General features: G+C 41.3%; 2 protein-coding genes across 2 annotated transcripts in view; one reads left to right on the top strand and one right to left on the bottom strand.

The window, feature by feature from the left end:
* Positions 1 to 26733, bottom strand: part of LRIT1 (leucine rich repeat, Ig-like and transmembrane domains 1) — a gene marked incomplete at its 3' end in the record, with an annotated part of 55116 nt that overhangs the window by 8022 nt on the left and 20361 nt on the right. Inside the window, exon 2 of the mRNA XM_082285695.1 lies at positions 1905 to 2032. Coding sequence (XP_082141821.1) covers positions 1905 to 2026 — 122 coding nt within the window. The 5' untranslated portion in view covers positions 2027 to 2032. The remainder of the gene's footprint in view (positions 1 to 1904; positions 2033 to 26733) is intronic.
* On the top strand, positions 12217 to 25584 carry RGR (retinal G protein coupled receptor; the record flags this gene model as incomplete). Its single annotated transcript, XM_082286214.1, has 7 exons — positions 12217 to 12295; positions 15110 to 15266; positions 15985 to 16106; positions 22115 to 22268; positions 22843 to 22960; positions 24409 to 24522; positions 25441 to 25584. 7 exons carry the CDS (start codon positions 12217 to 12219, stop codon positions 25582 to 25584), a joined length of 888 nt encoding a protein of 295 aa, XP_082142340.1.

Genomic DNA, 26733 nt, shown 5'->3' with positions numbered 1-26733 from the left:
ACTCTTTGGAAAATGCTATACTGAAAGCAAGGCAGATTTATGTGTTTTAATCATTTCTCCCTATTTCTTATCTCTAGAGGTCAAAACATGAAAAGCCTTTGCTGTGTTTTTGCAGCCTCCATACAAGAAATTGTGACTTGGGATCATAGAGAGCCATGAGAAATGAAGGGAGACAAAACAGATCTCTCTGACTGAATTTTAATTTGCCTATCAGCAAGTAGGGGAAGGCAAGTTCTTAACAAAAGACCAAGCCACCTGCAAAAGGTGTCAGGTTAGATAGGCATGTTCTGCTCCACATGCTGAACAAGACACCACAAGAAATGTAATGTGATCAGTCAAGTAACATTTTCTTATCACACTGCCTCTATAAACTGAATATTAAAAAGCTGTCAAAACCAGATTGGTTTTGGCAGAAAGCAATTATTCCTCCACTATCAACCAAAAGATACAACATTGCTGAACTGCTCAGGCAGACTTCCCAGATTTAAATGCTATTTGAGCCTACAGTTAAATTGTTAATTTATAATCAAAAAACAGTACATTACTCTCACCAAACACTTTCATTGTGGCATTAAATCTTGCCCACCCTCTGCTGAAAGGTGAGATTTTGAGGAAGATAAAAATCTGTCAAATAAGGAAAATCCAGAAATCCTCTTTCAGTAAAACTATTTTTTTTTTTGTGTAGTCATGTCACAAAATGTTTACTAACAGAAGCATCATGGCAGTAAAGCAGAATGCTTCTCATAGCGTCCCTAAGCTCTGTCAGTGAGCACTAAACAATCTGTGGGATAATCTCCTTCTAGTGAGAAATATGAATCATAATGCAGAAAAAAGGTGGCATTATGCTCCTTAAGGGACTAATGGATATTTGCTTTATTATATATCTTACTGAAATGCACAACAGCTTTTTCCAGTCACTGAGAGGAAATTCCCCTGGGAACCGTGACATTTATGGAGCAATAATTGGCTCTCATGCTATTGCACTCCCTTTTAAGAATTGCAGGCTACTTGTGTCTCTAGCATGCTTCTTCTTACTGGGAAAGTTTCTTGTGTTAAATCTATAGCACCATAAAAGAGATAAGAAAGTAGAGATATTTCATGGGGTTCCAAAATACTTCATTTCAGTAATGAAAAAATAGTTCAGTCTAGGAAAGTTTATTACAAAGGATTTTGCAAATACTGTATCTGTCACAAAACCTCCTCTGCTGTGAACCACACCTTATGAAAATACGGCCTCTATTTTCTTTTAAGTCAGATACTTTGTGATTACCCCTTCAGAAGGACTCTTTTATAACAGTCCTCCACAGGCATGTATGTACAATGGTTTTGCATTCAAAGATGGATGTCCTTCTAGTCTTCTCTTGTAATGGAAAGTTTCCAATCTGAGAATGAACTTTTATTTCTTTTGTTGTTGTTGTTGTTACTGTCTGTTTTTTTAGTTCATTCTTGTCTAAAGTCTATTGCTATGCCTAAAATCTCCAGCTGAAGGGGTTTTTAAGTAAATTGCTGGGTTTGGTACCACAATGTTAATTAAATCTAATCACGCTTTAGCAACAAACCAGCAGAGCAGAGTAAATAAAACCTTTTAGAACCAGAACTTTCAGCATAAAGGTTAAAAATAAAAAAAGTTGTTTAAATTTTATTCTTTTTTTGCTGTTACATCAGCAATAATTATGTCACTTCTGTTCTCACAGAGGAGATGGCCGAACACTTTCTCTGAAATCAGCTTACTGTGTTTTCAGAAGCTAATCCTCTGCAAATATAGCTAGAGCGCAGAGCAACTGGAAAAATAATGGCCACAAAGTCCAGACACAATATTTTCTCTGCGAGCATCCTTCCAGAGGAGCAGAAAGACCCCCCGACCCCGCTGCGAGAGCGGCGGCCCCGCGGAGCGCCCGGCGTACCTGGCTTTGGTGCCCTCGCCGAGGCTGTGGAAGGAGCAGCTGCACTGCGAGGGGCAGGAGCCGCCCGCCCGGGGCAGCCCCGCCAGCGCCGAGCAGCACAGCAGAGCCACCGCCACCCACATGGCGACCTGGGCATGGAGCACACCTGGCTCTAGGCAGCGTGGAGGGCTTCGCCTATTGTTTTATCCATCGGCCGGTCACATCTTGTTAACTCCCTTTGTTTTCAGCCACACTGTGATCTTCCAGCCCGCGCTGAGTCCATCAGATAAAACAGGATAGACAGGGATTAAGGATGGGGACTTGAGTTATTTTCATGAAGGTGCTTATTGCTTCCTGGAACCATACTAACAGCATTTCTTCCTTCAGCAGCCCCTTCAAAACACCCTCCTCAGGCAGTCTGTGGCTCTCGTGCAAGGAAAAAACAAATGTATTTGGAGGGGACCTACATCAAAGGCAAGATAACTGTTATCTGACGAGGAATTAGCAATAATTTACTTCCTCACAGAGGTATTGGGAAGATTTAAAACAGTTATTTGTGCTAATGGAATGTAAGCCTTCTGTCTAAGAATACTAAAATATATATAGTGATGCTATTAAAAGGCTGTATTTTCTTTTAAAAACTCCTAGTTTGATAAAGCAACTATTGAACTGTTGGCAACAAGCCTGATATTGATAAACAGTTAATAACCCAGTAAATATGTACATATTTCAGCTTATGCCAGGGCTAGCACACACCTGCAGGACTGACCACTGTGCTCTGACTCGCTGGCACAGCAAAGCTCAGATAAGGGACCCTTTTGGGGAGTGCCACCTGATGCAGGGCTGTGTGGCAGCTTCAAGAATGCTAAGAAAAGCTCAGCTCTGTCTTAAGGTCAGCCAATGACTCATCTCACTTTTCCAGCATTCCTCCCTGTTGCAGACCTGTTGGTTCTGCTTTTCCTTTTGAAATATATAATCAGGAGTTACCACTCAGAAGTGCAGCAGTAACACACCTACCTACAAACAAACTACCTGAAGGTTAATGACTATGCTACATCAGTGTTGTTCTAACAAAGATTGCTCGCCAGGATTTCTGAGCTCTTCTCATGCACAATTCATCCTGTGTTCAGAATGAGATTACACTGGCAATTTCTCAATAATTCTGGGGAAGGAACTTTCAAAGTTTCATGGTAATCTAGATGTGGTTTTGGGGCTAACTATTAAACAGACATTTTATGGTGCCATGGTTTCACATGAGCTTGTTTCACAAGTTACTCTGATAATTAATTAAGGCTTGCAGAAATCATTTATTGAGAGGATGACCCAAAGGATTACTTTTTCCCCTGCTAGTTTCACATTCTACATGTACTGTTGTTCAAAGAGAAATACAAGTATCTCATTATTTATTTCTGAAGAGATGAGAACATGATGCAGTGCTGCTCATTAAATATCCATAGTTGTTCTCTCATTGACTTCCATTAGGTCCCATTTCTACCTTTAACGATTTCTCAGTTCCCTTAATGATCTCCAAGCTAAGACCAAGCTTATTGGTTTTTTTAGTGTACTCATTGGTCAACTTGCCTTGCTGCCCAGAGTCTGCCTCAGTTCAATACTCACAACATTGACTGAAACATGTGAAGTTAAATTCTACTTGAGAAGGCAATGCAACATAATTAACCTCTTGCATCTATATTTTTTTCAATGCATCTGATTAAAGTAGTTTTCCTCCATTGGAGCTCTTGGATAATAAACTTGTAGAAAGCAGAACTGTATTGTAAGGTTTGCTTTTGTGAACCTCAATTTTGCCTCACTAATGAAACATCTAAGTTACAACTAAATGCCAGGAGCAGTAGAAGTAAACTTAATTTGTAAAAATCAACAGCAATCAATAAAGCATGCCTTAGCAGCAGCAGCTAATGCTCTGCACTTTGTCAAGAAAGCTGCTATTTACTTAACATGACAGAGTCACTTCTGAACGAGAAAGAGAAAGACCAGAGTTAGGCTGAGAGATTAAAAAGCCAGATAAATAAAAGAGGTAACATTAACAGGTTTCACAACTTGGAGTGTATTCACAAGTATGTCTTTAAAAGGAGGAGAAGGGAGGGAAAAGGACCAGTCAACTAATAACCCAGTTATGTTTTATCAGCACTTACATGTTGGAGTTTTCCCTCCCTGTTGACTGTATTATTTTACAATCTGTCATCGATACATCACCACCAAATGATGCAAATGACAGGTTAAGTGTCAAGCCACAGATACAGCCATGTTAAGCTTGATCTGAGCAGTCAAGAGAGTGGGACTGCCCTCATCCTGAGGAAACTCGACAAAAGGTTCATCAGGAGGTGTGGAAACCAGCTCAGGTAGGCTTTGGCCATAAGGAACTGGAGGAGAAAGAAGTGGAGGAGGAAGGCCTTGGTGCACAGGCAGCAGATGTATTCCCTTGGTTCACAGGCTTCATAGACCATAGAATCACACAATGGTTTGATTTGGTTTGGAAGGGACCTTAAAGATAATGAGGTTCCAAACTTGCTGTAGTGGGCAAGGACAACTCCCACTAGAACCGGTTGCTCCAAGCCCCATCCAACCTGGCCTTGAACACTTCCAGGGATGGGGCATCCACACCTTCTGTGGCCGTTCTGTTCCAGTGCTTCACTGCTTCAGAAACAGTAAAGAATTTCTTCCTAGTATATAATCTAAACCTGTCCTCTGCCAGTTTAAAGTGGTTCCCTCTTGTCCTGTCACTACATGCCCTTGTGCAAAAAGTCTCTCCAGCTTTTTTTGTAGGCTCCCTTTAGGTACTGGAAGGCTGCTCCAAGGCCTCCCAGAACCTTTTGTTCTCCAGGCTGAACAACACCAATTTTCTCATCTTGTCTTCATAGGAGAGGTGCTCCAGCCTCTGATCATCTTTATGACCCTGCTCTGGACTTGTTTCAGCAGGTCCAGGTGCTTCTTTTGTTGGGATTCCCTGAACTGGATGCAGTACTCAAGCTGAAGTCTCTGAATGGAGCAAGCAGAAGAGAACAGAGAGAATTAGTGGGAAAAAAAAGGAAATGAAATGAGATCCTTAAAACTGTAAGGGTAGATGTTTGTGCCAGTACCTGCACTTCAAGGAGTACATGAGGCAGCATTGATGAGTGGGCTGCAAGAAAATGCTTCTTTTGCTTATATCCATGCTTCCTCCTTAATTCAGGGAGATGGAAGAAATAAAGCTGGAAGCAAAATCTGGTTACTGTGTTCAACAGACTATGAATTCACTTCTACACAAAATTCTGGTTTGTCCTGAAGCACTGTTTGCAGTACAACAGCTTTCTAGATTTTCATGGTATTTTTAAGGCTTAAGTGTATTACCTCCTCCCAACTACTGAACAGTTACTCACTCATTATGCTATTTAATGTAAAATGAGCACTCATTAGATAATTTCCTTGTAAGTGCAGGTGATATTTATTTGAGACTTTAAAATTAATACTACCTTTTGCAGTGCAGAGTAGAAAACATTTTTTTTCATGACAGACAATTCCATTCCATAATGAAACTAGTGGGAGTTAGGCTCTTCACTTACATTCTGCACTCCAAATCATAAAAATTGTGCTCCATGCTGTTTACTTAGGAAGGGAAGTAAACAGTTTCTTCTCTGCACCAAACTAAAAATATCAGTTGTAGGAAAAAACATACAAAGAAGCATTCAGCAAGTGTCATTCATCTGAAGTGTAAGAATTTGTTTTGCATTCCCTGAGAAGAACCAGATCTCCTGTTTATATTTTTGGTGTAAGAAAATGCAAAGCAAATGGGGTCAAAGTCTACTGTCAGCAAAGTTCAGCACATGGCAATCATTCTTATCTTTCTTAGGTGGGGTTATAATTCAGAGAAAAAATTTTGCTTTGTATTTAATAAGATTAAGTTAATTATTTGACATTAGTTTCCATTTTTTTCCCTATATAGATATTTTGAAGCCAGAAATCACACAGAATCAGAAGATTCTCCTCATGAGCTCTAGAGCGAAACCTGAGTGACAAACGCAGCATGCTCCACTAAGTCACTCATTTTTAATATGGCAATTGGACAGAATTTATTTTTACTTCTTTTCTCCATGTACTTAGAAAAATATGGCATAAAGCAAATCAAACAGCATATATTAACATAAATGAAAGCCATAAAATACCTTATTATCATGATTTTGTATGAAATACTTTATTAGCAGGCAACACAGACCAGACACTAAATCATTTTCATTAGGTAAATGCATCTCCAAGAAGCTTCTGGCAGGGCACATGTTGTAAAGTGGAAAAACCTTCCCACTGATGCAAGTCGAGAGCACGTGAATGCGTTACGTCATTCTAAATTGGATCTTGCACTTAATGCTGATGAAGGCAGCTCCTCCAGACCTGTAGGACCAAAGTCATTAACAGGCCTCTGGACATGCTGAAGAGATAAAACAAACCCACACAGCTTTTGGCATGCAACATTACAAGTGGTAATTCTTTTGTGCATATTTACCTTGGTTGTCACAGCCAGTGCAGAAGAGCAGACGTGAGGGCAGACCTCTGGCCCACGGGGGAGATAAACTCACACACCTCCCTCACGAATGCCACACTTGACCCATTTCTGTCCACGCAGCAGCAGCCACCCCACAAGGCCCCACTGTGGTCAGCAGTGCCCAGTGAGGCAAAGCCTGGCAGAGGATGGAAGGGTGTAAACCAACCCACCTGGTGTCTCCCTGTCTGCTCCCTCTGGGCTCGGGCACCGAGAGAGGCCTTGTCTTCACAAATGTGAAGTGCTGGGTGCCCATGACACTGCTGCAGAACCTACAGGTCCCATGGCACAAGGAGCCCCTCAGCAAACAGTAAGGTAAGCTGGACACTAACTGATTATCAAGGAGTTACCAAACATACACCTAGAATAGCATACATTCTGTCCAGCAGCATCATTCTCACTGAAAAAAAGTACTATTCTTCTCTGAGATGCCTCGGCCAAATACAAGTCCACTATAGTCCAGTTTACTGACTGGACATACCATGGTCATATCTGACATATTTTAAACGAGTGAAGCTTTCTTAGGTTTATATTCCTGGCCACATATCTCTACTGTACTTTCATTGCCTAAAATTCAGTACAATAGTTCCCTCAGTTCAACGAAATCAGCTAACTTTGGGCTTAGCATCCTTAGCATGACAGAAGGAGTCACGCAGCAATATTGCTGACTGCAACCACCTTTTCTGATTTGGACCTTAATAGTCCTAGTCTAAGCCCTGCGGAATCACCTCTGCTTAGGAAACAGTGGCTGTTTTATTTTGCTTCTTCAGGCATGCAAGAAGAACTTCCAGCATTGTTTATCTGGCTCCTGAGTACAGATGGAGCACAGTGTTTTACACAGCAACCCTCTGCCCCCTTGCCAGTCTGACAATCACCAGCTTTCCTACTCTGACTTACCTGAATACAGCCCCGAGATTTTGCAGGCTGAGTACATACCCTTGTGGCAGTTCTAGTAAAGTTCCTGGAAGCTGCAAGTCTTACACGGACCACGAGAAAAGGAAAGCTTTTACCTTGTGTATTTTTATTCTCTTAAGGTTATTCTTCTCTGCCCATTCCATCCTGTAGCAGTAAAGAAAGCATAGCTTAGACTAGATAATTTACACATTTGGGTTTTATATGAGAAAAAATTTAGATGTGATTAATCCCTCTAAAAGTGAACACAGATCTTACACTGAAGTTGAGGAAAGCTATGCAGAATTCCGGCTTAGGTTATGTTTGTGAGGGAAATATCAGCAGGACATCTGGGGAAACCCTGGCACCCAGACACTGGTAGAAGACTGCTAAGATGAACAAAATATACAATACCACAGTGACAGGAAAAAAGATATCCTTATGTCATATGTGCTCTAGAAGTTCATTTACATACATGGTCAGTAGCATAGACTCATTGAGGAATGGTTCAGAGAGAATCACATTGCTTGAAAATCAAGTTGCTTTTTACAAAAGCACTAATAAACAGGAGAGCTGGTGTGCAAATCCTTTCTTAATACAAAGAAACATAAACCCTGCTTGAAAGCAGAGGGTTTCTTGATAACTGGGTACTGGTCTTTGAACTGCAATCCCTGGAGGAGTGATTCTTCTGCAGTGGAAAGGTCTCAACCCCAAGGGGGAAATACACTAACATTTTTAGCTATACCCTGCATTCTATAAGACTGCCTTCTCCTTCAAAGTCCTGAAATATGTCACTATTCAGCAGAGAGAGATAGAATATTTCATTATACTGTGAATATGTATAGGACCCTAAAACGAGTAGGCTGACTGAAAGCAAAACACATTTATAGGTGTCTAAAATGCATTTTGAGGGACGGGTAACAGATATGGGCAACAATTATATATATTTGATAACAATCATGATTGGTACATCCAGCAAAGACTAAGAAGTCTAGGATGCAATAAATGTTCTAGTAACTTCATTAATTTTCTAGCCTGGGTGGATATCCATGTATTTATCAAATCTGTATTCAATTTACAGTGAATTAAGCTACCTGCCTCTAGAGAGGTAACTCAAACAGTAGAGGCAATGCTCCTCAGCTCTACAGCAAGTTCTCACTCTCTAAAGACTGAGGTGCAGCAGTGGGCAGGAAAGCCACTCCCAGTGCTGCTGGGTCCCAGGCACTGCATCCTCACGGAGCCAATCACAGGGCTAATATGTGACATTTGGGGAGCACGTGATGGAGCTGTGTCCTTTTTTTGAAGAGCCTTTCACACAGCATTGCTCTGCCTCTGACGTTGCCCCTTCTGGCTTTCTCACTTCCCACTGAGTTTACAGCTCCTTCATTTTCGCTCAGCATGGCCAAGGAGCTTTCCTGGCTATTATCCCTGACCTTGAAGCTCTGTACTTGCAAGTAAGCCCTTTCCTCTACCTTCCTCTGCACAGACAGCACCTCCCACCCCTGGTCCCCATCCTGCTCTGGGTTCCTTGTACCCTCCCCACCACACCTGGGGCTGCCACCCTTGCTCCCGAAAAGCAGAGGCACTGGCTCCTGCCTGCCCCCAGCTTCCTTGGCCCTGCCCAGGCCTTCACCACTACATCTTCTCCAACAGCTCTGAGGCAGCTGCCGAGAAAATCAGATTGAGCAGAATGTTACACTGCCAGAGTGTTGAGAAGAAGGGTTTTTATATGGGCTGCGGGCATTTTCTAAGGGCTGATGCCTGTCCACACACTGGTGTGATGATTTTTTCCATGCATCATCCCTCCTATGGCCAACATGAGGCACCTATTTACAATCTGGGTCACAGTCCCTATCACTCCTACAAAACTGAAACAAATTTACACAACTGCAACTGGAAGGTCTCCAGACAATACGCTTTCTGTTTCCTTTCCTTGGCAAGAAGCCTTTCCCATGAGGACCAAGATTACCACTCATTTCTGTGCTACCAAACTGCAGTTCTGGGTGGCTGCATTACCAGCCTGCTTCTGCTGAAATGTTGCAGTTTTTCATTTAAAGGCATATTTCAACATAAAAAGTCAAATTTGGCTAAACCTGAATCAGAAGAAAGGATTAGGATGGCAGAGGAATAATAATACATCAATTTAGCAAAGTTCTTGCTGTGAATATAAATACTGCATCAGTAATCAGCATTGATTGCTTGAAGAAAATTCAGAGTGCATGAGCGCTCTGTTATCTTTGCACTGCACCTTTTCTTGTTGTGCTTGTACCAATGCATATTTTACAAAGATTAATATGCTCTCACCAAATCCATACAGTTCTATGAAACCCATAAGGACATCTGGCAAGAACTGATCACATCTTTTTTCTGCATATTCCTTGCAAACAGATTAGTAACCAGTGAAATATTCTTAAGTGAGAGGGTAAAAGAAAATGGATGTGTTATTGACGCAGAAAGGAAATCAGTGGAATTCAAATTATGAAGTTACAACATAACATCAGGTTGAGCAAAAGACCTTTCCCCCGAATTTGGAAAGAGCAAGTAGCTGTTGAAAGAGTGCATAAAGTAGAAAGGGATCACTAAAAACTTCATTGCTAAGGAGTTAATGAATGTCTTTGGCAAACCTGTTATCATTTGCATGTTTTCCCTGACTTCACAGGAATACATGGTGTGAGGTTATGTCTTACATAAAAAGGACAGAAAGGAAATGAATGCAGCTTTGTTTTACCAACTGGAAAAAGAACTATCATCAGAAGATTCTATCAAAGTCAATAATTTATTCCTTATTTGCACCTCCTCTTTGCTTGAAGAAAACCATTTATAACCTGAACTTACAACTGAAGTTATACCTTGTATCATTCCATACTATCTCAACGTACCATTAGAAAGTCAGCTTAACACAGCATCAGCAAAGGCATTAAGAGACCCATGCATATAGTTTCTGGTGACATGGATTTCACTTCAGTCAGACACTGAACCACTCCTGGAAAGTTTGCCTATGACTGACTTGTGTAATTAGACTCTGCACTGATACATTAAATGAGATTTAGACATGAAAATTGTTAAGATACTTGAAGAAAAGCAGTCAACAAGTTAATAATAATCATTCTAATAAAGGTCTGTTAAATTCAAGGGGGCTGGAGGGTAGTAGCCTACTTTCATGGAAGAAATAGTTTTGGAATGAGCAAAGTCTGCCCCACAGGCTTTAATGCATGCCACAAAAACTACCAGCAATGTAACACATTTGGGAGATTTGCTTGGGAGTGAAGTACAGTGGCAGGAAACCAAGAGTACCTGACAGCCCTCAGGAGGGCAGTTCAAACATCTGTGTCCTTTATCCCCAGTCTAGAAGAGCTGTGCAGCTTTATGTTGACAAGCATTACAATGATCCATCCATTTTCAGAACTATCACACTAGAAAGATTTACAGCACATTTAAAAAATCTAGCACTAATTTTTTGCAAGAACATACAATGGATCACTATTAAAACACAGGTTTGGATCACTCATTTGCCCTGCTAGGAGGCAGGACTGTCACCTTCTTTGTCATCAAGACGTGTAGGTGAGTGAGAGGCAAACATAACAATGGATTTATGTGGTGCAATGTAATTGTACTCTGCTTAAACCACACATCTGTATAGCCTAACATATATCATGCCCTCCTGAATTCTACTTCAAAATCCAAGAGCATATCCATCAAGGCAATTACCTACATCAAAAAGAGCTGTAAATTGAATACCAGAGATCAAAAAACACAGCAAGATGGTTTCACAACAGCCTTGAAGCTCTAATCATTCTCCTGGGCATCACAGCCTGTAAAGCACAGATTTCAGGAAAACTGCAAAAACCCACCACTATTTCAACCAACAGCACTGACCACAAATGCACCTTCACCATGTAGTGAGGAGACCTGAACAAGCTCTGATGGCATCTGGAGCAAATTCACACTGCCTGAAACCTCAATCAACTGGGAGCCAGGTCAGCACAGTGTGGGGCCTGAGATGGGGGAAGCTAATATCCCCTGTGCTTCAGCTCCCTTTTTGCTGCCATTTTGCAGTAGGATTATCAGGATGAAGAAAGTTACGTATCAAGGAAGCAACGACCATGCTAGTGGCACCTTGTTAAGTCAATGAGCTGGAGGCTGGACAGGCTGCACACTGCACATACTCCAGAGCCACTGTACACTCAGACTCCAGTCCCCAAACATCTCCAAAAGGACAGTAAGGTGATTCCTGTGAGTGCTCACCACTGAGCAACTCACTCACATCCCTGTATGTTTAGGGCCCCAAAACAGTAATTTGTGTTTGCCTTTAAACAGGCTGTGCCAGTGTGCACATTAATTTAAGCCTCAGTTACAAAGAAGAAATATGTTAATATAGAGAACAGTCATTGCCAGAAAAATACGCTGGCCAGTTTCTAAAAACATGTGTGAGGGGAAGATCTACAAGCTGCAGAAATTATTGGTTCATACTTTTCCTCTAATTATCAACTCAATGAGTGCCCCTTTGTTTTTCAGGTCACTCCCCAATTACATGTTTCCTTTGTCCCACAACCTTTAATTCTTTTCCAGTGTTGCAAAATTAACTGGACAGGTTTCTTAATCTTGTGTCTACAAAGAACTTGTTGTAATTGCAATGAATGCTTTCATTTTGCTGGTGTCTGAAATACGATTTGCAGGGGAAGGGGGAGTATGGGTTGATGCTATTCCCATCACTAATAACATTCCTGCAGGGATTGTAGTGGCAGGAGAAAAAAACCCCAAAGCTTTTATATAATAACAGCATGTGTTTGCACGTGAGCTGCTCCTTTAAGAAGCCTTGGGCTACTGAAAGTAGAGGGATCCAGAGAAAAGGCAGCCCTACAGCTATAACAGAGGGCAGAGGTTAAATCTTTTGGAATATTTATCATAAAAATGGTCACTGCACACTCTCTCCCTGAAGGCTTCACTGAAATAGAAGTGTTTGCCATTGGCACTGCCCTGCTGGTAGAAGGTAAGTTCGGTGTGGGACCTCGGTAGCAATAAGATTTTTTCCTCCTATTATCTTTGGTGAGAGGGGGAAAGGAAAATTGAAGTAAACAGCAGCATTTGTGGTATGCTGACCCTGGTTACTGTGGCTACATCACCAGTACTTCTGGTGAGTAAATCAGTGAGCTGCAAGCTCTATGCATAGCTGTGGCAGTGAAGTACTTGCTACTCAGCTCTCTTTTCAAGAATTTGGGATGTAAGTTTTTGGGGTTTTTTTTTTACTTTTAAGGGCAATTTTATATTCCTCTGGGGAAAGAAGTTGAAATGACTGATAATCTCTCAATAAAATTGTACTGTTTGTTTTGTGGGTTGTGATGGCTGTCTTATAATCGAACATGATAGCTCCAAAAAAACCTATAAACTGTTAGCATACATCCAGACTACATTAGTAGCACTTCAATTAATGGCTGCTGGGTAAAAGGTAACAAATCATATCAATTTAATTTAGCCACTGTGATCTTTTCTTGTGATATGCCACTTGTTGTGAGACTGCAACAAAACTGTGAATTTTTATCTACCTTGCAGCTAGGAAAGGCTTGTAGCTGGGATTATGCTGGTGTCAGTCCCAGGGCCTGGGATCCCATCCTGCATAGTGCTGCTCAGAGGGGGATGTGGGAATCATGGGGCCCAACAGCAGAGGAGGAGAAGCTGTAAGCACCATCAGAATGAGCTCATTAACTCACCCCATGAACATGGACCAAGGGTGCTCACCTTCCCCTTGCAGCCAGGCTCATATCTGGCCACAAAGGAAAGCTGGAAATGCTGTCAGACACTCTTCCTTGGAAGAGAAAGGAAAAAGCTTCTATTTCTTGCCCAGGGGCAGGTTGCTGCCTAAAGAGAGTCCAGGGCTAAGCCTGGCTGACAGTCCCTGAGCCATGTGCACAGCCTGGCAGGGGCTGGCAGGTTCTGCACTCCAATCCTGAGGGGTGGGAAGCAGCAGGAGGACAGGGACAGCACTGGGTGCTGGCAGGACCTGCTCGTGGCACCACAGCCCTGCCAGCCCTGACCTGCGCCGGGGTCTGCAGCCTGCTGGGGACCTGCAGCTGTGCAAGTTCAAGCAAAGCACTCCCTGGTAACCTTCAGTTTAAACTAGCTATAGTCTAATACATTTATGTTGTACTAAACACAAGTATTTTCCATAGGGTTTTAGGCAGTATGTGCCCAATAGATTGGCAATAAAACTTTATTATTGTCATTTGGGTTAGAAGACCAAGCTAAATAATCAAGGATTAATTCACTTTCTGAAACATTCTGAGACAAAGGCAATAGGACCTCTCCTTTTTTTATGGCAGCGTCTAAGTGCAGTTTGCAAAAAAAGGTTGTGGTGAAGAGCTACATTCACTTTATTAAGTGGACACATTTGCTGATCTAAAAACAAAAATTCAAAGCTTTTTTTCTTTTAATTTAGTAAGTTGTCTATTTGTACACTCATGCTGACCTTCAAGATAGCAGAATCTGATAAAGCCTGAGGCTTCCAAAAACACGGAAAAGATAGAAAAAAAAAAAAAAGCTGATATAGTAATAACTCTCAGCTCTACTCTAAATATGCTCAGAACATATCTCTCCTAAAGGCTTCTCTGCACTTGGGAAAGCTGACAGCAGTTTTACCCTGTGGGTGGGAGGTAATCTGACAGGGAGGAAATAAAAACAGCCGATCTCAAATGGCTCCAAACTTTTCTCCTGGAAATATTTTGTTATATGTTGTGTAATGATAGACACACATCAGCTGTTACTATGGTTATGCCATCAGCCATTAATGCAATTAAGGTAGAAGCAGGATTTTTGACTAGAAAAAAATCATCCATCTTATGTAACTGCAGAATTAAGACAAGAAGCATAAGTAACTACACTACTTTACAGAATTAGGGGATATGAATTTTTTCTGTGCTACATCATTTCTTTTTCCAAGAAGAACACAAAGAAAAAGACATAGTGCCTCTCATCTAACTGAAACTTAGAGACTGGATGTTGAGTCAGAGCCTCATCAGAGCTAAAATAATTCAGGTCGCCTTGAAAAGGGCATTAAAGGACAAAGCCTGAGTTTAAACCAGTGAAGGATGGATTTCAGGGTGGCACAGCTCTGTGCTGGGTGAATAGCTTGGGTTGCTTGGATCCCTCTCTGAGTACCAACATAAACTTATTTTTTTAAAATCTATCAGTGACTGCTTTTCATAATTAGATTATTCCTTTTCATGTATAGTCTATTGACATGGGGCAGTAATGAGATTGAGCTGGTGTGATTCAAGCACTGTGTAGACTTCCCTGAGACAGAAGCCCAAAGGGAGGCAGGCTGACTGAAACATAGCTGAGGGATTTCTGTGCTTAAACAAAAAAGAATGTTTTAATTCATATTAAATACAAACCATTTCTCTATCAAAGTCAGGCCTGGATATGTGTACACCAGCAGCACGTGCAGGCTCTCAGCTCTCCTGAAACTGCCTCCTCTACATCTCCCTTGCTCTGAACCCTGAACCATGTGTCCCTGCATGGAGCCTGACAATCCAGTTTCTCTTATTATAACAAAAGGCAGAATTACAAATACGATCAAACCAGTTCTGCCCCACATGACTGATGAAGTCTGAAGCACTGGCTTGAGCTGTCACCTACAACTTCTCTTCTGAAAGCCTTTGTAACTTGTGTGCAGACTGACCACTACAGATCTATTCCCTGAGCATAAGATTCCACTTTAATTACTGTTCTCTCATCAAAGAAAACAGCAGCGTCATTGTAGATATTTTCCATGTCCAGTTGAATCACACCAAACAATTCTGTCTTTCAGCCCTGCTTGGTTTCTGTCTCAATGGCTTGACAATTATTTCTTTCCGAAAAATCAAAGAGCTCCGAACTCCCAGCAATCTTCTGGTTCTCAGCATTGCCCTGGCCGACTGCGGCATCTGCATCAATGCCTTCATCGCTGCCTTTTCCAGCTTCCTCAGGTATGGCAGAAGGGTTTTCCTGAAGCATGCTCAGGAGAACCACATGAAAATTAACAGCTTACGTTCTAAGAGGTCTAACTAATTAAATATTGCTCTTCCTACCGTAACACGTAGCCAACCTTCTCATTCCCTCAATCTGAAACAGCAAAACAAAACTCTATGTGGTTCTATCAGGCAAGTAGAAAAGCAGATTTTACTGCATATAATTGTTGACAGATTATAAGACTGACTAGAGAAGACATTTAACCAGACAGCTTTACCAGTTATAGAAGCTACTTGAGTATCAAAATATCACTTCACTAAACCTCTAGATTGACCCCAAATTTGTCTGCAAGTCTGTATCTATTTGTTGTGTTGCACTGACTTGCACAAATTGACAAATTGGCTCCTCACAAAGAGGGCAAATCTTGAAGACCTAGATAATTGGATGAAACGTACATTTCAAATTTTAAAACCCCAACTTTTCAATACACAGATGCAGGGTTATATTTTCTTCTCAGTATTAAGAATACAAATAGCTGTTGTACTGTAACAGACACCACAGCAAGAAAAATGCTGGCAGATGCCTAAAAGCAAGCACAGTAACATCTTTCACAGTGTTTCTCAGACAGATAGCATAAGCACAGGCTATCGTTTTACCCTCTCTGTTAATGCAATTTCCAAGCATGCCTTCACCTTTCTCTGTCGTTTTCTTAATATATTCCTTGTTTGTTGACAGATACTGGCCCTATGGCTCCGATGGCTGTCAAATCCATGGATTCCATGGCTTCCTGACAGCACTGGCCAGCATTAGCTCCAGCGCTGCCGTCGCCTGGGACCGATACCATCACTACTGTACAAGTAAGGGCTTCAATTTACCTCACAACCTTACCCACATCCTGCAAAAATCTGGCTTAGATTTCTGAGAATCAAAGCAAGCACACAGTTATTATTTGTGTATCTCATATAGAAGTTTGTTTATCTTACACACTAGATAGAGCAAATGTAAAAAGTTTCTCCAAAGGACTTCTTCCCATACAGGAGGCAATCATCAACCACCTGCAGGAGACATTTCCTCATCATCATTGCATCCAGTTTGTGACCCTCTTGCCATGCTTTCTCTTAACCCATTGGTAATCTTTAAAACAAAATCCCCCCAAAAAATCCAACCCCTCATACTGAAGAAAAATCTATTCATCTTGGGCTTTCATCCAACACCCTGCTGTGCACCAAACAGATCATCATGTCCATGCAGAGTTTACTAATTATAGAGAAATTTGGTGTAAGCAGAGAGCTGCCTCTGCAGAGATGGTGACTGGAACAGAGCCCATGCAGAGGCATGATCGGGCAGACAGAGCTCAGCAGCCCCTTTGTGCAACACACAGGTATTTTGGGGTGCAAGAGACATCTATACCCACACAGCCTTTCAGGCACAGCCTACGTGTGATTTTAGCAGCAAATGGCAAAACACACCCAAACCACACAGGGAATATAGTCAGTCTGATGATCCTGCTGAGGGTGGAAAGGCTGCCAACATTTTTGTTCTGCAATTTTTACAGGAATTCAGCTCAGAAAAAGATATGTATTTTTTCATGTCTAGACAAAGGCCCCAAATAATGCAGGCTGTGAGCGAAATCCACACTAACACCCCTTGGACACTGAAATGCATTTGGAGCTGGGAGAGGAGCATCTGTATTTTACAAGAGAGCCTGAAAATAAGCATGTCTGGGAAAGACATTTTACTCTGCCACATTGGCTTTAATGCTTTTGTGTCATGCACTCCTCCAGTCAAGAGCATACAGTACATTAAGAGCACAGGCAGAAGAACCCTAAGGGCACGAGCTTCTTTACTTTGCTCCAATTGTTACAAACTGATAGCCAAACATGGCTCCTATAGTGAACATTTTGAACAACAAAACAAAACCAGAAACCCAGAAGATGCTCATGCCCTGTGGTTATTCCAGTAAAACCAGCCCCTGCTAGTTCAATTCTTCACATGCTGATTGCAAAAAAGATTAAGTCATATTTCATAGATATGCCATACCAAGCCTACAGGCTATACTGTGTTCTCAATCCATACATTAAACTCTTGTTGACACTGGTGAGAGTTGCATGCCTGTACAGAAGGTACAAAATAGCTTTACCTAAAAATCAAAGCTATCAGCCTTTTATCTTCATTCCCCAGTATCTGGTACTCCTTCCAGACTCAATTACATCATCCCCAGGCTTTTTTGTTATGTCCAAACTGTTTCCCAAAAACAACTTTGTTGTGGCATTCCTCAGCTTGGCACTTGATTATCCACTATCCATATTTCTGGGAAGAAAGAGCTGATGAGAATGTGAGAGATTACTATGATGATAGGATAACTTGGAAGTTTACAACCATTCTGTATGCTAATAACACAAATTTGCTCACCAACATTCTGAAAATTGACCAGGTTTTTAGATTTGGAAGTCAGCACAACCCTAAGTGACAAAGCACTACCTTTAAAGTGTATTGGTAACTAGACAAGTCACCCACCAGAAATCAGGTTGACATTGCTTGGCATATGGAAGAAAATAGTATTATCACCCCATATGACAGAGAAGGTCAAGATATTTTATTCTCCCCTCCCTTGGTTTTTTTTTAACTTCCAGGCAACCATACTGGGCAACTCTCTTTTCATCCCCTAAGTGTGGTTCTGGGGTTTATGAGATGCTACTTTCACAGCAAAGAGGAGAGAACTACAGAAATAACCTAAAACTATGCAATGAGAGTAGAAAAAGCAGGGGATTCTGAAGGGTATCAATGTCAATCTCTAGCAAGATGGGAAAAAAAGCTTTTAAAATTTGATCACTGGGGGCAAAGGAGAAAACTGAAGTAGTTTTATGTTAGTGCCTGATGGTGAAGAAGAAAAGCACAAATTCTGAGGAAGCTGCCTCTCAGCAGCCAAGTATTCAGGAGAGAAGGTGGCAATTCAAATCAAGGTAGACATTGTCAGTTCTCCCTCTCTGGCCATTCGTGCTGCCATCAGAAGTTTGTGAAGAGGAGAAGGATCCTGGTCAGTTCATAAGTACAGCATACAGTTACAGAATTAAAAGAAAAGAAAAAAACACAGAAGATTTTTAACTTGCATTTAAGAATTATGAGGAAACAGTAAATCTAAAGTGATTTATATCAGTACTTCTCTCAATATTTTAAAAGAGAAGACAAACAAAACTAGCAGGGATTTCACAGCAGCACTCAATTTCAAAAAGTAGAGTTATAGTGACTTTTATCTAATCCTTAACAACCAAGGTAACCTGGGTTGCTCCAATTGAAGCTGTCAGCTCTGTCAAATTAGGAGTAAATCCTAGACTCCTGTCACACTGCAGCCACCCTGCCACATTCCCTTCATCTAGCTTTGCACCTGTATCAGTTTTCCCTGACAAGATGTCGATGTTTATACAGATCTTGCATTTTTCTCTGAAGCAGGAGGCAATCACCAAGACAGTTCTAAGATCATGGAGAACCACAGGAAAAAAAAATCCCTTAATTAAGTTATTTTAAAGGGCTTTTTATAATTATATGCACAAAAGTAGCTGTTACACATTACAGCTTTCTTATTCCTACAAAAAATGAATACTTGTGAGCACCAGTGACTGGTGCTTTTTGCACTGCAGATGAAGTAGGTACTAACACCTATTTTACTTATGACTGATATATATTCTTGATTAGCAGATTTTCAGATATTTCTGTCTTTGACAAACTTAGCTAATTTTAAATTATGCATGCCACAAAGTTTGGTATAAGCCATACTGTCCTGGAACATATTGTAACTTAATATTATACAGTTATAATAACTTAACCATTTGCAAGAATGAGGAAAAGGGACTTTTTTCCCCTCCATCATAGAAAATCCTGTTGACCTTTTACTTGAGACACTGCTTTTGAACAGCAGACTGAAATCTAGCTGAAAGTTAGCCACAGTGTCAGAGATGTGCAAAAATCAGCTGAATGTTTGAATAAATCATAAATCTTAAAAAAAAGAAAAATCATAAATGTTTCCACAAACTAAACATGGAGATACAGTTTATGATTACATCACTAAAAACTGGCCATCATGATCAAAAGGATTAAGGTTCCCTGCTCTATATAGAACTTCCTAAAAGTTCAGCTTTTGGCATTACAATTTTAGCAATCTTTGAATGATGGGGGAGCACTCTTTCTGTTCCAAAGCAATTAGAGAAATCATTTTCAATTCCCTGTATTAATATTTCACTGTGTGGAAAAGAGAGGCTTCCTTTTTGCTTTTCAAAGAGAGAAAACCAGAGCACAAGAGCGATTAGACTTAAAAGGACCAAACTGCCAGCACTGGGCCCTAATTAGGAATTATATCTGTAAGCATATGCTGAACTCCCTACATGTGATTTAATTGAATTCAGACCTACACAGCTATTACATTAAATTTTATCAGGCCAAGAGAAGGCATTTAAGGTAAAGCAATGGCCTACTGTGCACAAAAACCACTGAACTGCTCTCAACTTGAGCTCTTGCTCTTGGCTTTCTCAGGGGAGGACATTTTTGCCACGTGAACACAGCAGGATTCTTTCACTGTTCTTGTACTGAAAGCGTTTTTTCTGAGTAAAACCAAAATAATCTCAAGCTTGTGTAATTTTACATTCACACATTTTTAGCTACTTCTGATGTGTGTGTAAATATTTTCTGGAGGGTCAACCAGCAGCTGATTTCACCAGGTCTGCTTCACCATTAATCTCATTTTGCAAAAGGTCAAAGCCAAAAGGAAAAATTTAATTTTGTTAGTTCTGATTCTCTCCTCTTTGAGCATCGAAAGTAGGCCCCTTAAGTGTGAGAGGAAAGAAAAGATGAGCTCAGCCCCAGAAATGAGCTTTCCAAAGGCAGGCTGTTGAGACATGCCTGGTGCCAGCCTCCATTACTGCATAGTTCTTTTATTCTGCATCTATAAGAAAATTATGATCCCTAACTCCCATGGAAAAGTAACTAAAATAAACTTTTCCTCACAGTTTTTCACAGAAAAGGCACAAACACTAAAGTAAGAAGGTGCTTAGGCTACATTGCTTCTTTGGATTGGAAATTTAACAATAATTACAAATTACTAAGAAGTTGCACTTGTATTTCTAGTCCCCTAAATCAAAAGCTATTATTTTATTTTCATCTATGTAATTCTAGAGTCATATTATGCCAGTACTACAAAGCAATATTTAAGCCTTTGCAGCCAAAGTATATCTTCTATGTAGTAATCATACAAAAGACAGATATTAGTCCTTATCAATAATTCTTCATTAGTAATTATTCCAAAATAATGTTTTAAATTACTAAAAAAGTAAAATGTTTTTTGCAACTACCAAATATAAAACCTAGACTATTTCATACAAAGGATTTTAATTCTCCTTTGTATTTAAATTGCAATGTGTACAACTGTCTTTTCCCATTATTAATTTTGAACACCTGCACCAAACAAATTTTCCAAGTTGATTTTTAATGCAATTCAAACTTTAATTTTTTTCCCCTGAAGAACCTCTGGAAGATAAGAAAAAGGAGAGGGATGGAATCAGAACTCCTGTAAAAGGGCAGTTTCACTAACACCCTTTATTTTCCTTTTTTAAAATATACAAGAACAGTACAACACAAAATAGCTACTGTAGAGTTTGTGGTTCTTCCTGGAGCTGCTCCCTTATGGGGATCTCCAGCCTGCGAGGCCCCCACATGTCCTTCACCCACGAGTCAGCCACGTGTGACCCCATGGCAGGGACTCACCTCATGCACCTCATCCCCCGTCCTTCACCTCTGAGGGAAAGTTCAGAACTGGCCTGAATCTTCCTGCCTCCTGTCATGATGCTGCTGTCTAAGGGCAGACAAAAAGATTGCTTCCCAGCCTCAGTGAAAATTGCATCACTACTTGTCCGTAATGGGAGATTTGATTAGAAAGGAGTGCTGAGGAAAGTCACTGTTCTCCTTGCTGGTGCTGCTGGCGTCATGGGCTGCTCAGCACAGCCATGATGACAGACGTGGGCCTCTGTAACAAAATTATCCAGACCTTTTTACATGCAAGCAGCAAGACTAGCACAACATCCTGCAGCAGCAAGGAATCCTGCCTGCCTTCTCCATGAATAAATACTTCCTGTGTCTTCTGAAGTTTCCAATCTTTCATTTCATTTCATTCCTATGGTATTTGATGGAACTGGATGAGATGGGCACAAGGGAACACTTTATTATAAAATTAGAAAAAAAAATTACTAATGCTGAGCTTCACATTTCCTAGGATAAGTGATGATCTTAGGGGAAAAATTACTTGTCCAGCAGTAGTTTTAGAACAAGCTCTGTTGTCAGGTTGTATATTTATATACACACACATGTATATTGATGACCAGTAATTTTAGAACAGGGTGTATTAGATATCCCCACGTGCCCTGCACTCCTGGCCAGGCAGGAAGGAAGTAGGCAGGGGCTGGGGAGTGTGTGCAGAGTCACGTTTCTGATCTGACCCACACTCTGCAATGGGACTCTGTTTCTTCAAACGCTATTTATTGCATCACCCTGTTCATTCTACTCTCTGCCTCATCTGTGTCCTTAAACACATTCCCAAAACACAAGAATATATGTTCATAATATGCTGTATCTCCAGCATGGTGCAAAACTGAGCAGCAATACAGCATTTGTCCAAGTAAAACACACAAAAGGGAAGTACAGTTTGCTGTTTCCTAAAAGCTTCCTTCATATTTTATGCAAGACTGATTCCTCCAGACTCGGGTCAGCTTCAGGATACAAAACACAGACACCTGCTTGTTTCTGCCTGAGGCCCAAGGGCCTGACAGCTGTTTCCAGTGGTTTTGTTCGGGGCATGGAGAGCCTTTTTTCTCTTCCACAGGGAGCAGGCTGCAGTGGAGCACGGCTGCCTCCATGATGGTGTTTGCATGGCTGTTTGCTGCCTTCTGGTCCATAATGCCCTTACTGGGGTGGGGAGAATACAACTACGAACCCCTCCGAACCTGCTGCACCCTGGACTACAGCAAAGGGGACAGGTGAGGGCCAGGGCCAGCTCCCACAGGAGCAGAGTGGAGGCTGTCATCCCCTAGGATGGTCTCAGTGGCACACAAAACCCCCAGCTGTGCCCACCACAGTTGCTGGGGGAGATGTCCCTGCCCAGCAGCTGGGACAAGCCAGGCATCACCCAAGGCTGCCTGGACTTGCATGGTGGCATGTGGAACAGCTAAAGTCAGCTACCTCTGTGGGAAAGGAGGGTGCTCAGCTTTCTGAAACTCCCTCACTCATCTATACGCTGCATCTTTTCTGGGTTTAGGGCTTGAAACTCTTTCAGAATGCTTTTGGCTTTATGCAGTCCAGCACAGATGTCCACGTAGGGGTGTTTGAGTTTAGAATACAAACAGCTGTTGTGATTTTCGACAACACAATCCATCCCACACACAACAGCATGGCTTAACTGGCCATCAGCAAATGCTGCACCTGAAGCACATTGACAAAACTGGTTTTACCAATTTAAAAATACAATTTGGTACATACTTACAGCAAGTTTACAGAGATGCACTCAAGAGAAATTAACACCCTCTTTTTTCTTTCCCTCCTCACCTTTTCCAGAAACTATGTCACATTCCTTTTTGCTCTGTCCACTTTCAATTTCATGATCCCAGGCTTCATCATGATGACGGCTTATCAGTCCATACACCAAAAGTTCAGGAAAACTGGGCACTTTAAGGTAAGAAAGCTCCCTCAGCCCCTGCAATCACCTTGCCTGCATCCAGTAGAGACAAAGACCTTAAAAAAACCCAATTTCTTTCACAAAGACTTTGACTCAGCTCCTTCTGTACTAACTCCCCAGTGCTACTTAAGTAGGAGGGTAGAGCAACACAGGATGAGGCCATTCAGAAAGTTCATGGAAACACCATCCTTGGAGATGTCAGCATTTTACCAGATGGCCACATCTGCCCTGACGTAGTGCTGATTCCCCATCAAAGAGGGGAGTTGGACCAGTCATCCTGAAGATTTCCTTCCATCAACACTGGTCCAACTCTCCTCAAAAAACAAACACAGAGCTTACAGAATATTTGCCAATAGCATATCAATATTTATCCAGATAAATTTATCTCTGGTAGGATTGCTAGTTCCTGCTTTGCTACAGGCCTCTGGTTTATGGTTGAGGAAGTCAGACAGAACTGCAGCTCTGCAAGGAAACACACAGGCACCCCATGGGGGAGAAGGGCCTGCACGTACACACTGTGTTTACACTTGGCTGAGGAAATTCAGAAATCTTTATGAGCTGGAAACAAAGGAATGGTTCTGGTGTGGCAGGTTTATGGGAATGTAATGTGGTGATTATATGAGTTGTTTGCTGAGGTGCAGGCCATACAGTCTGGGGCACTACACATGGCTGGTGGTCACAGCCTGACCCATGCACTCAGTAAAGACAGCCAGTTCTCAAGAGAAATGTTATATCGACAGAGACAGCCAGGCAGACTTGTTTGTAGCTGACTGGAATAAATACATGTGCCCTCTATATATTTATTGAACAAATCTCAGTGTTCCTTATTATGTTTATTACTTTTTTCCAGAGAGTTTAATGCACTAGAATGTGATTTCTTCCTCACGATGTTCTGTAGCTGTGCAGACAAGTTGCAATACAGAAAATTTAAGGATAAAATTATCACTTCCTTAGTCATTAATATTTGTAAGATACTTGGGAACAGCTGGCCATGAACACCATGGATAGGGCCCTAGCATGAAGGACAGAGGAATCTTACTACCACAACACAGCTACTGCATGCATCTGTTGCACCACCATAGCAGTGGCTTCACACAGTTTGTCTGCAAGACCATCTAAGAAGTCAGCAAAATATCATTCCTTTTAATCTGCTTTTCGATTTTCACACTGCTCTCTCCTCTCAGCAGCAATTACTGGCCACGGCTTCTATATCTAGCACACACTGATTTGTCTGATATACCCTAAGGTGTTTTGCCACCTCTGCCACTCCCGACCCATGCCCAGGATCAAGGCCTTGGTGCTGCTGCACGGTGCTATCCCATATCCTGTTGGCTGATCCTCTCCTGCTGCTGAACACAAACCACGGTCTCACAGGACCTCTCCCACCCATTTGTTGTAGCGTGTGATTGTGAAACAAAAAGAAACCTATTGCTCTTGTTTTTCAGTTTAATACTGGTTTACCATTGAAGACGCTGGTCATTTGCTGGGGTCCCTATTGCCTCCTGTGCTCCTATGCAGCAGTGGAAAATGTGATGTTCATTCCACCAAAATACCGCATGGTACGTCGGTGCCACCTCAGAACCCAAACAATGGCATTCTCCTTACTCTCCTCTCTCTGTCTCTATGAACAATGCTAGTTTACTGATAACTGGGTTTACCTGTAAAAACATATGTAAGAAGTAGTCCTTTTCCTCAAAGCATTCTGTTCGTCTACCATTTTTTAGTGAAAACAGGTAAGCACAGTGATATAACAGGCATTGCATTACTGCTTTGATCAAGCAAAAATGTAGGAAGTCGGGGTATTTTTCTTCAGCACTTAGTCAGGGGTCTGTAGCCTGTACTGTTCTATGCCATGTAGGAGCTTTTTGTGTCCTTCCCAGAGTGAGGCACCAGCTCAGAATTTTCAGTTATAAAGAAACTGTTTGTCTCATTCATATTTCTAATACTTCTCTCTCCTCAAGGAAGCTGTAATTAATCACTCCTAAGGTTATGCTGCCTCATTTTCCCCCTTTCTTTTATGAGTCTTGGCTCCAAAACCACTATTGGGACTCAGTAATATCCCATCAAACCTTTCAGCTTTCATTCAGTGCCCCAAAATCAGCCCAGTTTCAGGTCACCAAATGCATTACTGTAATCAGTATCCCACATTAAATGTGTTAGCAACATCAGCCTCTTCATCCATCGGTCCAAAGGTGTCCATGGCACACCTTCCACTCCTCCTAAGTGTTTGTATTCACTCTCAACTGAACTATCCCTGTTTCAGGCAATGCCAACCAAAATTCTTCCTCCTGGAGACTATAATTTCCTGAGTAGGACTTGCAAGCAGCCAAACTGCTTTAACCTCTCTCTGGGAGTAGCAAGCTAATGCCATTGGAAACAGGCTTTTTTTTGGTAAAGGGAAACTGAACATAGGCTGAAATCAGCCCATTGGCTTCTCGGTGTGTTTTCCTAGTAATAAGCATTGTGTCTCATGACAGATTCCTGCCCTTATTGCCAAGACTGTGCCAACGGTGGATGCCTTTGTATATGCCCTGGGAAATGAGAACTACAGAGGAGGAATATGGCAGTTCCTCACAGGACAGAAGATTGAGAAAGCAGAGGTTGATAACAAAACTAAATAACCCATTATGGCATTAAACAAAATTACTGTGAGTACATCGCTGAAAGCAAAATTCAAGAGAAAACTGAGTGCATTCTCTGATATGTATGTGCAAAGGTGGTTCCACATTGGAAAGGCTGTGCATTGGCTACACACAATGAAGGATGGAAAGAAAGCCCTCCAGATAACTGTCCAAACCATCATGAGCTGCTTGTCAAACAAGCTGCCTTAAACCCATGTTGATTGCCATCAGTCTCATTTTATATGTCACTGCGAATAAAATATGTGCTGGAAAGCATTTATTTTCTCCTCATAAAAGCTATCATAAAGCTCAGCAAATTAACTGAAGTAGGATATTCATTTATCCAGTGAGGCCTCATCAGATCAATCTGTGCAGGTCGTCCATATGGTAATGTCTGGATTACTAAAAGATTAAACCAGTAGCCAGTATTAACCACATGTCTGTATAAATAGCTTGTTCATCTGAACAACTCATTTTCAATGCACCCAGAACAGGAGTTTCCAAATTTCTATTATGAATCTGACATCCTAGTTCCATAAAAACATTTTAGTGAGCATATTTCCCCAGTAAGGAATATTAGCTTGGCTCCCATTCAAATGAATCACTGGGTGACATTCAGCTTTGTCACACACTAAACTACATCAGATTTTGCAGCTGCTGCCTAGCAGGACAATCAAAAGCTTATAGTCCATCATAAACATTCATCTTTTTGTTGAACATTGAGCGAGAACTAAAGGGAGGTATGAGTCAGATTCTGTTCAAAAAATGTCATAAGAATAAAAATAACTTCACATCTTCTGTTAAATTCCCCTATGGTCTACGTAAGTGAAAGCAATCACTGAATCAGTTGTGATTAAAGAATCTGAGCAATTAAAAAGTCACTTTCATAATTATCAGAATTCATATGTATTTTAAACTACCAGAAATGTCCATTTTAAACACTTGTATTTGCTCATGTTGCTCATATTGCTCATGGAATGAAAAACTGTCAGTTGATGTTGTCTGTTATTACAAGATGCGTCTCAGAATTGCCCATTTGTAAAAAAATACATGCACAACACAGATTAGGAGAGATAGTGTGTACAAAAAAAGCAAACCTAATTGGTACTTACAGGGGTCATATGGTTCATTTCCAAGCATTGACAGTGA

Source organism: Coloeus monedula (genome assembly GCF_965178545.1).
Source record: "Coloeus monedula genome assembly, chromosome: 8".
NCBI lineage: Eukaryota > Metazoa > Chordata > Aves > Passeriformes > Corvidae > Coloeus > Coloeus monedula.
This window is presented reverse-complemented; position numbering and strand designations above follow the sequence as displayed.